The sequence below is a fragment of the Drosophila obscura genome, unplaced genomic scaffold, assembly GCF_018151105.1.
Source record: "Drosophila obscura isolate BZ-5 IFL unplaced genomic scaffold, ASM1815110v1 contig_137, whole genome shotgun sequence".
NCBI classification, from domain to species: Eukaryota; Metazoa; Arthropoda; class Insecta; order Diptera; family Drosophilidae; genus Drosophila; species Drosophila obscura.
In genome coordinates this window covers 176,531-192,053 of record NW_024542721.1, presented here as the reverse complement: position 1 = coordinate 192,053, position 15,523 = coordinate 176,531, and the positions used below count along the sequence as shown (strand labels likewise).

Below are 15,523 nucleotides of genomic sequence, written 5' to 3'. Positions count from 1 at the left end.
TGCTTCATCGCACTTAATTGGGCAAACGATTGCCTGACTTGCTTACAAATGTGCCGCTATCGTCACGATGGCAGGCAGGCAGGAAAGCACAAACAGCCGTTCCCTTCCCTTCCATTCCACACGAAAAAAAAGGGAAACTCAAACAAGCGGCACGCACTTGAGCAGAACGAGGAGAACGCCGACCCTTGCACGTATGTGAGCATGACTGTGTATGTGGGAGTGTGGGTGTGTGGGAGTGCGAGTGCGTGTGAATATTGCATGCGATAAATTATTTTAAAGCGCTACCCCCCACCCACCCCTCGCAGTAGCAGCCATCGAGCATACATCTATTTAATATACCGCAACGCATCAGTTTTAATACGGTTGCAATTTTATTTACGCGCATGAAAATTTATAAACGTTTATAACATGTCAAGCATTCCAAGGCATTGTTCAGCCACCTCTCCACCTCCACATCTTTCTCTCTCTCTCACTCTCTGTCACTCTTTTTCTCTGCATGCTCCGTGCAGTATTTTCCCTGGATTTACCCCCTAATCGTGGATTAAAGCGGATATACTTGCCTGGTATTTTCTATGCAACAACCAGAACTAAGCGTAATGCCATTCACATTCGGATCTCATGGAACCAAATATGCTAAACTCTTTCATGCCATCCATAAATAAAGAAAACACTGTGGTATTGGCAATTAAATATTTTAATGTGTATTATATTTTAGTTATTACTATTTAATATTCATATTTTAAACCTCGATAGCGGAAATGGTCCCATAATGAATGACGATATATGTAGCTCACATTTTAGGGTCTCGATTTCTTTTCCCATCTACGGAAAATACAACAATCTTTTGAGTGAATGCTGGGTATCCAATGGTCGGTATAATCAGCCCGAACTTTCTTGTTATTTCGACTCTTTCATGTAAATGTTATTATTATTTGTGTTGTTATACGAGTAGTTGTTGCTGCCCTTTAATTTTGGTTTTCGGTTCGTTGGAAAGAGAAAGGGAAAAGGGAAAGGGATGACAACTACTCAAATACAATTTATTGTTTCTGATTTTTCTTTAGTCATTATTATTACGCATATTTATTATGTATTTATTAATTTGTTTTGCTGTGGTTTTTACACACACTCTTCCACACCCACCCACGGATGCGTACACACCCACACATCCACCCCAGAGAAAACACACACACACACAAATATCACTGGACGACAGGCAGGTTAAACATTTTTCGTTTGATTTGTTATCTTTTGCATCGTTTGTGCTACCTTCCAAGAGGAGGGTCTTGCCAATCTGATCAGATGTTTGCAACTCACACAGGAAAGGGCACCAAAACTGGGACACCCGAAAGTACTGACAATATGTATCAGATCAGAATATGCCAAAAAGTTCCTTCAGTTTTAGATATCTCTGGCCAGAAAATATTCAAAAGTTCTTTTTTATTTTTGAAGCTCAATTGGATGACTTCTTTGGTATAGTTAGCAAACATTGATCTGCTAGGGTATTAATATGATCGGCTTATAAAACTAGATTTATCTATATACTTGCTGGTACTATTTTCTGATGTTGTTTTTGATATAATTGTTGATGGTTTTTGTTGGTGTTGTGGCTGTCGCCGTCGCCGTCGCCGCTGCTGCTGCTGCTGTCGTGGCTCTCGTTGACGGCGTTTGTAATTTCATTTTCGGCATTATGTAATTTATTAACTTTTCATTGAAAGTTATGTGCAAACGCACGTTGACGACATCTTTAATTAATTACATTTTAACATGATAATTAATAGCGCCGCGTGCGTCGACAGGCAGCAAAGCCGAATGCCACAAAAGCGAAACCAATCGATGGCCGCCACGCCACACCAAATCACCAGAGTAGCACCTCATCGATGGGCGTCTTAAAGCCCCAATGGTCTACCAATTAGAAGGTAATTCTGTGTCATACAATTGAACAACATTTTTAAGCATCTACTCAGATACCAGTAGACAGAATGAGAGGTCAGCAGCCCAACCCACCCAGTAGCGGTACAGATTAATACTTAAAGTCCGTGATTACAGCAGCCAGAGAAACACAATTTAAGATCCGAGAACGCAAGTTTGCGGGTTCGCACGTCCCGTTATTTCAGTTGTTCTCCTAAGCAGCAGCGCGCAGGTAGCAGGTAGCGCGAACAAGACCCTCAGCAAAGCTGACAGAGAGAGAGTCGATCGGGCGCGCGCTCTCAGAGAGCTATCTATGCGTAACGACTAGAGATGGAACTATTGCTACGTCTCTGCCGTGAGCCTGCTACAAAAAGTAAAGAGGTTAAGTTAATTAAGTCTGTTAGCTGAAGGTTCTGCTGATACGAGTCCCGTAAATGATTTCTTTTTTTTAAACTAATTTTAAACATTGCAAGATAGTACAATTTTTGATAGAAAGGGTTATTTGCAGCAATTGCGAACTCGAATAAGTAGTGGAAGTTCAATTGGGACTTCTGTTGCAGCTGGCACTGGGGGTGGGGCACCAGAAGCAAGAGTTCGCCACAGTTGGGCTATGCGATACGCAGTAATTTAGTTTTAACGCGATTCCAATTCATCGAAGTATGTTGCATCCGCTGGCCATAATAATAACCATAATAATAATATTAGGAACAGGAACCGACCGACAGACAGACAGACAGACAGACACACAAACCGAAACAGAGACCGGAATCGTGGACACTGATGATGACCATAATGATACATAAACAATTGCCAAGGAATTTCAATTCAATTCCATGCCATTTTTTTTTTTTTTTGGTTTGGTTTTTGTTTTCAATTCTGTTTTCTGTTTTGCCGCATCTTCTATGCCTCCACATCCACATCCGCTTTCCTTTTGAATGTGTGTGTGTGTGTGAGTGTTTGGGGTCTTGTGTTTCTATCATTTCGTCTTGGTCACGGACCTCTGGTTTCTCCTTATCGTGGTGCTGTAACTCCCCTTCCCTTAAAAAAAAAAAAAGAAGGAGAAGAAGAAGTTGTTTTGACAGTAGCCAAGATTGAGTTCTTATTCAATTTGTACGGATTTGTTGTACGCTGGCCCTTTTACGGTCCTCTTTCCCCAAGACTCAAGACCCTCCTCCCCCCTCCTCCACTCGCCTCGTACTCCTTCAGTCAACCCATTCTTCAGTTGCTCTATTGGAATTTATTTCGTATTATTGTCGTATAGTCCCTCTCCGGACTAGCAGCCACCTCCCATCCCCTCCCATGCCCTTTCCACGCTTCCCGCTGCTAGCTGGTAGCTGGTAGCACTTGGCTTTGTTTTTGGGGCGCGCGCTGGCAAAAGTTGTGCTTGTTGTGGCCTCAGCTGCAGTCAATTTGAGTTGCCCTCCTTGAACGAGCAGCAGCACTCCGCTGCCCCCTGCCCCCAGCCCCCAGCCCCAAACCCCCAACCACCAATCTTGATTTGGCTGCAGGCCTGCAGATGGATCAAGTTAGCTGCTAGTTGACTTTTGCTGCCAGTCGGATGCGGAAACGGAGACGGCGACGGCGACGAAGACGGTGGCAGGGAGGCCAATCAATGTGCCCGCAAAAGTATGCTACGGACAAAGTTGTAGCCGGCAAACAGAACAGCCAGCCAGCAAACCATGTAAATGTCCTTGCAGCCCAAACACACACACAAACACACATTCGAATAGTGTCCGTGACTCAATGCAGGGCAGCGCATTTCTTGGTATAAACTTAATAATACGACCAGTATCCAAATGCCCCCCGACCAAAAACAGTTGGCACAAGTTTTTATTTTTTGGCTAACTTGTTATTTTTGTAATTGGCACTTTTGCAGTTTTATCCAAATATGTGGGGGGCGGGGGGCCCCCCAACGTACCGTTCATTTGACTTTTGTGTGTGTGTGTGGATCAAATTTAATCAAGTTTGTTCTTGTTCTTGTTGTTTTGGTGTACGAGCATGCAGTGCCGTGGGTTATTTATGAACTGTGTGGCTGTGTGGCAGGTGCTATGACCAATGTCCCCTCTCCTGCCACTCACACACAGCCAGCCCAGCCCCCATCTATCCATATCCATAACCATGGCCATGGCCAATCTGCAGCTCAATCCGGAACTGAAGTGGCCAACGCTAACCACTTTAGAGATGAGCCTGCCCTTAGCTGTTGTTCTTATACTTGCCGTTGCCGTTGCCGTTGCCTTTGCCTCCACTGGCATTACTTTGCCCCCCACATTCTGATACCCTTACGCGAAATGTTGCAACATACTTTGCGCTGGGGCATGCTCACCAGTATACCAGATAATATCTCTAGCCAATATTCAACGAAAAAAAGCCTTAATTTATTATTATTATTACTATTTTTATACCCGTACTCAAAAAAGAGTTAAGGGGTATATTAGATTTGTGGTAAAAGTGGATGTGTGTAACGCAGAGAAGGAAACGTTTCCGACCCCATAAAGTATATATATTCTTGATCAGCATCAATAGCCGAGTCAATAGAGCCATGTCTGTCTGTCCGTCTGTCCGTCTGTCTGTCTGTCCGTCTTGTTGAGCGCCTAGATCTCAGAGACTATAAGAGCTAGGGCAACCAAATTTGGTTTCCAGACTCATGTGATATCACACTGCTACAAGTGTATTTCAAAATTTCGCCCCGCCTCCTTCCGCCCCCACAAAGGACGAAAATCTGTGGCAGGCACAATTTTAAAGAAACGATAAAACTAAAAACGCAGTATCGTAGAGAATGACCATATCTACCAGACTGCCGAATCTGAATCAGATCGGATCATAATTATAGCCAGAATGAAGAAATTACTTTTCAGTTGCTTCCCCTCCCCCTCCCGCCGAGACAACACAACTCATTTTCCTTCTCGCTCGCACACTCTGCCGCGTTCAGTGCGCGAGCAACCCCTAGCGGAGGAGATGTAGAATATGAATGGAACATGTACAATCTACATGTTAGATGTATAATAGACATTTTATATGTAGATGTAGATAGCATATGTAGCAAAAAAATGTAAAATGTAAAATTTTTTTTTTTTCTAAAATTCTAAAAAATCATAAGCTCATAAGTGTATGTATATACTGACTGAGTACGGGTATAAGTAGAGTCGTGTCCCCAGAAACGACTCACACGTTCCTTCTCGTTATTATTATTATTATTACTATTTGTATTATTATTACTATTTTTATTATTATTATTAGATATTAAATATTTGATTTCCTTTTTCCTCTTGCTCAAGGTAAAGGCCAACTTAATCCTTCATTTTTTTTTGGTTCCTGTTCGAAAGAGCATCCCACATATCGCTCGATTTTGTGCTCTTTATTTCGTGGAATGTTTTTTTCCTTGCTTCGCCTCGCGCGACTTCAAATTGCCAACTTAGTTGTTATTTGTTGGCTGTCTGGCTAAGGACAGGAGGAGGAGGAGGAGAAGGAGGCACAGGCCAGACCAGACTCGACCCTACCCCCCCTTCAACCAGGCCGGGACGGCACAGGACAGGGCAATATTCGTGGACGAAGCACTCTGATGGCTCTCACGTCACCACTTCTGCAAATTGCGGCAATAATGCAACAAAGGTTTCTTGGGAAACACACACCAAATTGCATAAGCCAAGCCAGGGGGCAGGAGGCAGTGGCTGGGGCAGTGGCTGGGGCTGGGGGCAGGGGGGCACAGCGCTTGTGTGTGTTGGAACAACGGGGCAAGGTGGCTCCTGACGGAAGGCTGTGCTGGGATGTACTTGGCGACTGAAAGACGCCGTCAGTCACTTGGCCGCCGCCGCGTCCTTCAGCCACGACGATCTATTCCTTGTGCTTCAGCTCCAGCTCCTGCTCCTGCTGCTCCAGCGCCAGCGCCAGCTACTGCTTCGTCTTTTTCTGCTGCCTCGCCAGCTCCAGCTCCCTCGCTTGCTGCTTCGTTCTCCTTCTCCGTGCTGCATTTCATTTTCAATTTGATTTTTTTTTTTCATCTTCTTCTTCGCTCATTTCCAGCTGCAAATCCCTCCTGCCCCCTCCTCGCCACTTTCTTTTTGTTTCTGTTTACATTTTCGTTCGCCGTTGCGGTTTCCGCTTTGGCTCGTGCCGCATCCCCTTGCCCCATACCCCTCACCATTGCCATTCCCATCCGAATTTCCGTTTTCGTTTTCGTTTCCATGTTGCAGGGAATGGCAGGGGCAGGGGCAGGGGCAGGCCAACGCAAGGCAACATTTTTGTTTGTAATTTACTTGGGAATGCAGGCGCCTTCCACCGCCTTGTGCTGCGGTTTTCTAAGAAAAATCTTTTGTGTTCTCGCCATCAGACCCAGCCCAGTTCCACTCTACCTTCCTCCCTCCCTCCCCCATTGGATGAGCTGTAAGCACCGCGCGCGCATTTGGGGAGTGCCGGCGGCGATTTAGTAATTGCAGTGGGCCCCCTAACTGTGACCGCTGACAGGCAAATCAAGTGTCACCCAAATGCTCCAAATGCGGGCTGCAAGTCGAGTGGCACAGGGCCAAAGCATTTTGCATATACAGCACCCCGTGGAAATGGAAATGGGATGTGGGGATGTACTACATGTAGGCGTGGCTGTTGCTGCTGCTGTCGCTGCTGCCATGCGGGTGTTCTTTTAAAGTGTTCTCTGCTTCAAGTCTCTGCGCTCATTTCCGCTGCAATAAATTTCATTCGGCACGGCACTTTATTTCCAGTTTAACTTGAAAATTGGCACTGGCCAGCACGAGTATTTTCCCACCAACAAAGTGGTAAATATTGTACCGGACTGGCGCATACCCTAAGCTGGCAGTGGGCAAGCAAATGGCAAATGGCAAAGGGGAAATCGGTATCGGTATCGTTCGGCATGGGCTAAGTGATCGAGTATTTGTGTTTGTTTGTTTGTTTGCTGTTATGATGGCAGGAAGCTCATCCCATTGTTTGGCCCATTAGCGCCTCTCAACACTCTCTTTGTTTGGGGCATATGCTCCCCCAAACACAATGGCAGCGCCCAGCAGCCACACATGTCCTTTAATACTCCTTCTACATTCACAAGTGCCACAACAATGACGCCATATGCATATGCATATAGGTACATACATATGTATGTGGACAGAGGACAGAGATTTGACCGACCCGCAGTCCAACCTGAACAGACAGAAGCAACAATGGGCTCACCAGGAGACCAGGAGACCTGGCCAGCGGTTCACTGCCACTGATCGACAATGGGAATACCTTGGGACATTAATCGCAGAGCTTTGTTTATTTATATTTATATGTGATCATTATATTCTATTTTGTCTTGGAAAATAAAACGAAAGAAATCCATGGACTGCCCCATCTATGGATTGTTTATGCTTTCATCTCAGATCTCAAATACAAATCCCGAACTGCGAGCACGGATCTGCACTGGGGCAAATCAAAGGACAGGCAGTCAATTGATTCAGTTCAGTTCTTAATTTAATTAGCTTAAAATTTAATGCCGCCTGGCAGTCTGCAACATCAAGCTGGCAGCCTTTAAGGATCAATGGAGTAGCCTGCTGCGTGTCTTCCTCATCGCTCCATATCTCTCTCTTATGCCTCTCTCCATCTCCATACATAGCTATCGCTGTATCTGTATCTGTCGTCTCTCTCTCTCTCTCAGCTGCAGCCACAACGGAACGAAGCAGCGCCCCATTGGAGGTGGGGCCATTGGGGGCCATTACCCAAAAAAAAAAGCTAATAGCCAGGTGTCGGCTCTAGCCTCGTCCTTTGACGTTAGCTGACTAGTTTTTTGTGGGCGTTTGTTCCAAACAATTGGCGATGCGCTTTTGACCCCAGCTCCACACCGACACTTCTGCGACTCCTGCCACTCCTGCGACTCCTGCCACTCACTCACTTATTCATTTCCATTCACCAGCCCGAGTCATTGGTTCCCGGTTCCCGTACCGCTTGGACACGCTTGGGCTCATTTCCATGCCCATGCCTTTGCCCATGTCCTTGCCCCTGCCGATTCCTGCATTGTCGTTTGTCGGTTGATTCCTGTTGCTAATTTCTGTTGTCCATTGGATCTGCTGCTGCACGTGGAGGAAGGGTGCTGTGCTGTAGGACCTTTCACAAAGATCATCGTATCGAGCAGGTTGGCAGCATGGGTGGGGGGACGTGTACTGGCACTGGCAAAGGTGTTGGGCTATCCTTTTGCCCCTGTGCTTTTGTGTGCGGACGGGGACAAAAGAAAGCCACAGGCAGCAGCCAGCACCATCCAGCATCCAGCACACAGCATGAAGCATGAAACATCGGCCAGTACGTATCCAGTGCCATTATGAACGGATGCTTCCTGGCTGGTCCCAACAGTCCCGTCCTGTCCTGTCCTTGACTGGACTGCCTGCCGCCTTCGGAGTTCGGCCTGATTCTCCTGTTGCCAACGCACCGCTCCGCACCGATTGCAATTAATTCTGTGTATTCGCATCACGTTCCGGATCCCATCACCAAACAATTTCATACGTATTAAATGCAATGTCGAAAGTGAAAACACAATCTCCGTTCCGTTCCGTTTCGTTTCGTTCCGCACCGCTCCGTACCGCACTGCTTCCCAGTGGGTGGCAGATTCAGCCGATTCGATTCAGACCTTCTTTCGGCAGCAACACGATTACCAGTTGGGGTCGAATGCTGAGTGCCCTAACCGTTAAGAAAAGATTGGGTTAAGTGGGGTTTGCCTCTGTTCTTGCCACTGCATTCCCTCCATTTTACTTACGCCTTGATTGGCATCCACAGTTGTAACATAAATAGGTACATATATACATATATCCATGTTCATCTGTATTTTTGTTCACAAGCTAATCACGCAGTTGCGAAGATGGCTGAAACTCTTCACCAAATCGGATCACAATTAATAATAATTGCTGGGGAAAAGATAATCTAAACATATGTAATATCTAAATATGTAAATTAATTGTCTTTTCATATTTCAGATAAATGTAGGAATGATGGATCAGCAGGAATATCGGGATATACCCTTGCTATTAGTCAAGGCCTTCTGGATGTTTTTCAGAGTAGATAACAAAACTCAAATGAATTTTGGCTTTTACTAAGCAAAAAATTAAATCGATTCGTGATATCTAATCGTTCAAGCGAGAGAGCGAGCAGTAGAGTCGCGGCCCTTGCCGCGGCTCACAACGTCCTTGCGTTCCTTTCCGCGCTGTAAGTCTTTGTTTTATTTTATTTGCGTTCTTGGTTGAATTCGTGAGAATCTGTACACATATTCGTTGAACATATTCCGTCATTGCCAACTTTTGCCAATGACCAAGGTACGAAACCTTGTCTTTCCTTTAATCATTTTCCTTTAATTCGATTTCAATTTGAGATAGCTTTAAGGCAACTTTCTCCACCTTTCTTCCTGCTCTGTTCTGTCACACTTTCTCCCAACTTCTTTCCCCCCATTCAGAAACTTACAAGGGGACATTTTGCTGTGCTGTCAGAGTGAGACCTGCAGGGAGTGTGCCATTGAGTGAACCTCTCTGCCCTGCTCGGAAAACCATCAAATGAAGACGATTTAATTTCATTAATTTGCTCACGCCTCTCACCTACAGGGGGCTAGCTGGGTGGGTGGGAGCTGGGTGCCAGCCATGTCCCCGCCCGGCCAAGTTCCTGGGGCCACTTTTGTCCCCTGCCCTTCGCTCTCTCATGCATTTCATCCACAAAAATGGTCTCTTAATTTTTGTAATTTGTTGTCTTGCTTGGAATAGCAGGGGGTGGTGAGGGGTCGTTGGATCAGCAGGGGGGGGGGTGGTCAGCGGTGGGGCGAGGGCAAAGGTACCAGAGTAATGGTTTTAATGGCCATCTGGATATCAGCCGCAGTTTGTGGTCTCTTCAATGCGTTTGAGGGAAATGAGATTTGCATATTGTCCAAATGATGCCATCAAATGGTGAATGGGGAGTGGGGGTGCAAATGGAAATGGAATTTTTGGAGCAAAGGCAGGAGGTGGAGCTGGTGTATGGCAGTGGTGTATCTCCCCCCCCCCCTATCCGTTCCCTGTCGCCATGATGATGTGCAAGAAATCTATCCTGTCCAAATTCCAAATTCCAGCGATGACTGACCAAAAAAACCAACACACAAAAAACACTCGAAACGAAACGAAACCAAAACAAAATCAAATCTAAGGGCAAAGTTACCTTTACCTTTGCTGAACCCGAACCCGAACCCCAAACCCGCACTCCAACCCCCAACCCCATTGAAACCCAAACCCACTCTGTTGGCTGGATATCGAGCTTGGAACTGGGAGGGTTGGCTGGTAGTCTCAGCTTAGCATGAAAGCCTGTCAAAATAATACCAACGAAATTAATTTTGACATATGCCACAGTGAGTGAAGTGAAGGCTTCTTTCTGCCCACACATCAGATGCGAGGCCAGGTGGCAGGAAGCTTATTTATATATTTTTGCAGTAAACCATTGACTAAGTCCACATTAGATAACATCAGTCGGATAGCATTACCTTATAGCATTATATAACAATTGTGCACAAATATGCAAGCATACATACATACATATGTATGTGCGAACTGATGCAGATTTAATTTAAATAATTGAAAAGAATCAAGAACTAAAATAGTTTCCAATTACAAATTCCAATTACGAATTACATTGCGCACATTGCTAAGCATAAATGTGAGTGTTTAGCTTACTATTATATAAGTTAAGCAGTTAAAACGTACAAGAAATATAATTTCCATGTCATTCGTCGTCTGGTTTTTATGCACAAGCTTTTACGTCGTGGGCGCTTTCTTGAAACTCTCTCTGGGTGTCTCTCTCGACGATCGAATTCGCCAGCGCTTGGGTATTCGCCTGAGAGCGAATTTGCGCACGCTCTTGCGCTCGCGCTCGCTCATGTTGAGTCACTCATCAGAACAGAGTACAGTAAAGAGTACAACAGTTCTATTTCTTCCTACGGCTTCTCTTGATGTGAGGCTTCTACAATATTTAGCTGGTGGCTTTTATCCTTTACCCAAAGAGGAAACCTTTGGGAACCACAGCTGATAAGCCACTTTGAGCGTTTGCGTGTTGCTGGGGACTATACACAAACACCTGACCCTGGTGCGAGTACGATTGTGAGTCAGAGTGCGAGTAATTGTAGCAGGCATTGCCTGTCAGAGCACACAGATACACAAAACGCTTGATTTAAATATATACAGAGCACTATAGGTGTTTTTCCTAAATTGGTAATTGGTAATTGGTTATCTTGTTGTTGTTTGTTTCGGTCGTGAAACAAATGAAATTCCCTTTTGCGCTTCAAATATTGCGCAGGCAAAGAAGGGATCACAAAGCGATCCGCAATGTCTTACGTTCGACGTGAGTTATCTCTGTGCCGTGGCACTTGTGGGCCCAACTAATTGACATCCTGCCCGATCTTCAACAGCAACTAAGGCCAGTAATTTGCGGGCATTGGCCAACAACTTGAGGGTGAGTTCATTTCGCGGTAAGGGGAATACATATGGAATATATAGTATATGATATACAGGCTTCGAATGAAATTGCTCCCTCTGTGGTTGGGGCACGCTCACAGTCGCAGTCACCCAGCAGCCGATTCGGTGTGTCGCCCAGCATCTACACGGTCCGTAACTCTCACAGTCGCAGCAGGAGCGTTTTCTCAATGCCAAATCAAGGAAAGTTCTCGGAGTATTCGTATTCGGGTTCCTTTAACGACCACGCGACAGAGCCAGAGAAGTCCAGAGAATGCAGGAGGAGCTCCCTAGCCAGATCCCGCCTGAACACCCTAGCCGAGTCGTGTGCCCTGAGTCGTGCAACGAGCCTGGCAACGAGTCTGGCCATCGAAGGTGGTGGCAAATCCCAGCTGCGTACCGTCCAGACGCAGTACCAGAAGCTGCAGACTCTTCAATCGGAATTTGTGGAATCGTTGAAGTCATTGGATCCGGAGGACTCCAAGCTGATTGGAACGTACAGCTTTGTGGTTCTCGGCAAGGATGAATCGAACCGTTTGGCCCAAAGTTTGCGTGAGTTTTTCATGGCCTACACAACAGAACTTTGTTTGAATTTGTGCCTGCAGCGGCGGAAAGTGTGCAGGATATGAAGGATCGTTGTCAGGCGGCCGTCGATTCGGGATTCATGCTGCTCTACGATCACCTGGAGCCCATCCAGATGGCCAGGGACGAGTTCGAGGCGTGCCATCGCAAAGAGCAGCTGAAAGTTAAGCTGAAGGATCTTCTGGTAGGACTGCGCCCCTCTGCTCTAGACACCACCTCTCCCATCTCTCTTCCGTCTCTCCCATAGAGCCTAAAGATGGAGAACATTGTCGAGAGCATTGATCAGCTGTGTGTGACACCTGTCGGCCCACAGGCATCGCTCAACAGCCATTTATACCGCGACATTGGCTGGCTGCGGCGGCAGAAGCAGCAAATGGAGTCGCGGTTCCTGCAGCTCAACAAGGATCACAGCGAGCAGCTGAACAGGCTCAAGGCGGATCTCGAGGCAAAGCTGAAGGCTAGCGAGGAGCACTGGCAGCAGACGCTGGACGAGCTGAGGGAGCGGCTGCGGCGCAGCGAGGTGCAACGAAAGGAAAACGCATGCCAGCTGGCCGTACAGAATGCTGGCATGACGGCCAAGGACAGCACCATCGCCTCGTTGCAGGCGGATATGAACAAACAAATCTCTCGGTAAGTGGAGCTGCGCAGAGCAGTCCCCCCTTCAGTTATTTATCTCTCTGTATCCTGGCACAGCAACATGGAGCTGAATCAGGTGGTGAAGGGTTCGGATGGTGCGCTGCTCTTCACACAGAAAGAGCTGGAGCAGAGCAGGAAGCATATTGCCTATCTGGAGGAGGAGCTGAATGTGGGACGTCAGCTCATAGACGAGCTACAGCTGCAGCAGCGTCCCGCTGTACAGGATATCCATCAGGACGTGGAGGAGAAGGATCGCATCATAGGTGACTTGCACCTCAAGGTGCAGAATCTGTTGCAGCTGCAGGCAGTGCACGAGGAACACGAGCCGAATACTCTGCAGCTGGACACGCAGATCAGGTGAGGCTATGGTCCAGAGTGTCGTAGACTGCTTCGAATGCATACCTCCGAATACCGCAGTGAGCTGCAGCAGAAGCTGAATAGCACCGAAATGCAGCTCGATGCCAATGACCAGAGGGAGGAGCAGCTGCACTCGGATCTGGAGATTGTGAAGAAGGAGCTGTTCCGGTCCGAGCAGCTGGTGGTCAATCTGCGGGAGCACGCGATTCGCGACCGCGAGAAAATATCCACGTGCACCCACGAAATCAACGAGCTGAAGAAGTCCATCGATCACCTGAACTTGGCATCTGCCGACAAGGACACGCAGCTAAATCAGGTACGAGCCAGCGGCCGAATACGATCCGGGCTGATGGTCTGCTCTGTTGTGTTGTGTCTCGTTGCAGGTGAGCATCGAGCTGCACGCGAAGGATGAGCACATGGGCCATCTGTATGAGAAGCTGAATCGCCAGGCGGAGAAGATCCGGTTCATGGAGGAGTATGCAAAAATTAGCTCCGACGACAATGCACGCCTTTTGCAAATTCGAAACAAGCAGGAGGAGAAAGAACATCCAACTGGACTGGGAGATCTCTCAACTAAAAAACAACGTGTAGGTATCCCCCACCCCACCACATAGGGGGAGGGGCAAAATAATTTCAAAGAAATTCCTTCTTTTGCCTTTGCAGCAAGGAACTCCACGACTACATTGTCCGCAACAGTCAGCAGGCTGCCGAAGTTCTCGGCTTTGAGGTCGGCAACTACTCCATGTGTCAGGAATATCAGAATTCGCAGCCACTGACGCAGCCGCAGGGCAACTTGGAGTCCCCCGTAGCATACCTCGAGCCACTGAATGGCCATTTTGTCCAGCAGCAGCAGCAGCACCCCAATTCGGGCAGCCATCAGCCACAGCAGCACCATCAGTAAGCAGACAGGCGACAGCCGTCCGCCGTCCGCCGTCAGCGATTCCCGTAGCGACTTCCGCCATCTCCTCATGAATGTGCCACAGACCAGACAACACGAAACCCCTTCATATTCAGCCGCTAAATTTATGGTTACCATTTTGCATGTTTTTTTTTTTAGTGAATATTTAAGAATAAATACGATTTATAATTGAGTGGATATTATTTATTTATTTTATTGGATTACACTACCTGACACGATTTTTCCTCAAGCAACAAAACCAACTTTTTCTTAAAGATTTGGGGCTTAGAAATGGTTTGAGGGTATTTTTTGTTCTATTTTTCTATGGTAGAAATTTTGTTTAAAGCATTTTTGAAAACTGGTAATTTTTTTTAGATTTTTCAGAGGTAGCGCTTCTGTTTTTCACATAACTCTAAATAATTATAAATAAATAATTATGATAAATATCAGCTGCGCTGCCAAAGTTTTGCTCTGTGAGTAAAGGTCTATATATGGGTATATCCAGTGCGACGGACTGAACACACACACAAAATAAAATGTATTCCGACCAAACGGACTTAATTGGCTTTTTTGGCAGGGAAAGGAACCGAGTTTAGTAGCTGATATTCGAATAAATCTTCTTCGTAAATGTGCAGAGCAGAGAGACAGCAACTACGCAGCAGTTTGGTATTCCTTATGGTTCAGTATTTGCTGAGATTGAGGCCTGGGACATTGAAGAAATTTGCCCCAAGCCTTAGCTTGCAGTTATAAATGTGTGTGAGGATTCAAATTAAAAGTATAAGAAATTAAATGAATTGTATGAGAAAGGTTATGTTTAACCTAGATATAGTAAGGGAGAGGGCCCGGTTGTGGACATAGTTGTGTTTTTGCCTCATAACTTTTGACCAATTGCATATTATAAAAACATATGTGTACCAATTTAAAATTAGAGGCATTAGCAAACTATCAGTGAAGAACTATATTGATTCCTTCATGCAGAAAAATTTTATCAAACATTTAGTGAAGTAACCTTTTTTCGAGAAAAAAAATATAGGCCTAGTTGTGGACAACCCTGAAAAATCCGCTTAAATTAAAAAATATGAAAGCAAACCACCACAAATAACGATAAATTGGAAGTTTATTTATTTTAAGAGCCTACTGGCTTAAAGAGAAATAAGGATGACGCTTTTTAACATGAATCATCGTAATCAGAGTTGCAGTGCTTGCATGTGAAGTAGCTGGCACGCATATTAGCGCACTTTAAATGCACCAGACGACTACATTCATTGCATTTGATGGAGTTTGCGGCGGTCAACTTCTTTGGCAGGAGGTGCAGACAGATGATGCAGAAATCCTCATCATCTTCCGAAAGAGCCTTGCTTCGCTTATCTGCTGGTTTGTCTAATGATGCCTTCCGTCCACGCTTTTTCTGGGCAGAAACAGATGCCTGCTTCCTCAAGGAAGCAATACAGTGCGGTGAGGTAATCACGGAAATAGCGATTCAGGGTGCTGCGAGAAATGCATTATTCTTTAGCAGTAGCTCTCACAAATTGCTTGTCCGACAAGCAACACTTAATGTCTTTCAACAGTGCAGTAAAATCCATTTCTTTTTTATATGTGTCACATTCGAGAGGTTGCTCTGAAGTGATCTAGATTTAACCACTAGACCGATTTTGTTTACATTTTTGTTTAAGCTTTACATGAGAGAGAAGAGAATGCAATCTTATTCTAACGG

General features: G+C 45.9%; 1 protein-coding gene across 1 annotated transcript; it reads left to right on the top strand.

Annotated features, from left to right (window-relative positions):
- The first annotated feature begins 11,023 nt into the window (after nucleotides 1-11,023).
- LOC111077408 (myosin-6-like) lies at nucleotides 11,024-14,002 on the top strand. The gene is made up of 9 exons (XM_022371679.2): nucleotides 11,024-11,226; nucleotides 11,294-11,337; nucleotides 11,396-11,888; nucleotides 11,942-12,102; nucleotides 12,166-12,548; nucleotides 12,612-12,911; nucleotides 12,972-13,227; nucleotides 13,295-13,498; nucleotides 13,575-14,002. Exons 1-9 carry the CDS (start codon nucleotides 11,211-11,213, stop codon nucleotides 13,635-13,637), a joined length of 1,920 nt encoding a protein of 639 aa, XP_022227371.2. The 5' UTR covers nucleotides 11,024-11,210; the 3' UTR covers nucleotides 13,638-14,002.
- Nucleotides 14,003-15,523: the final 1,521 nt, after the last annotated feature.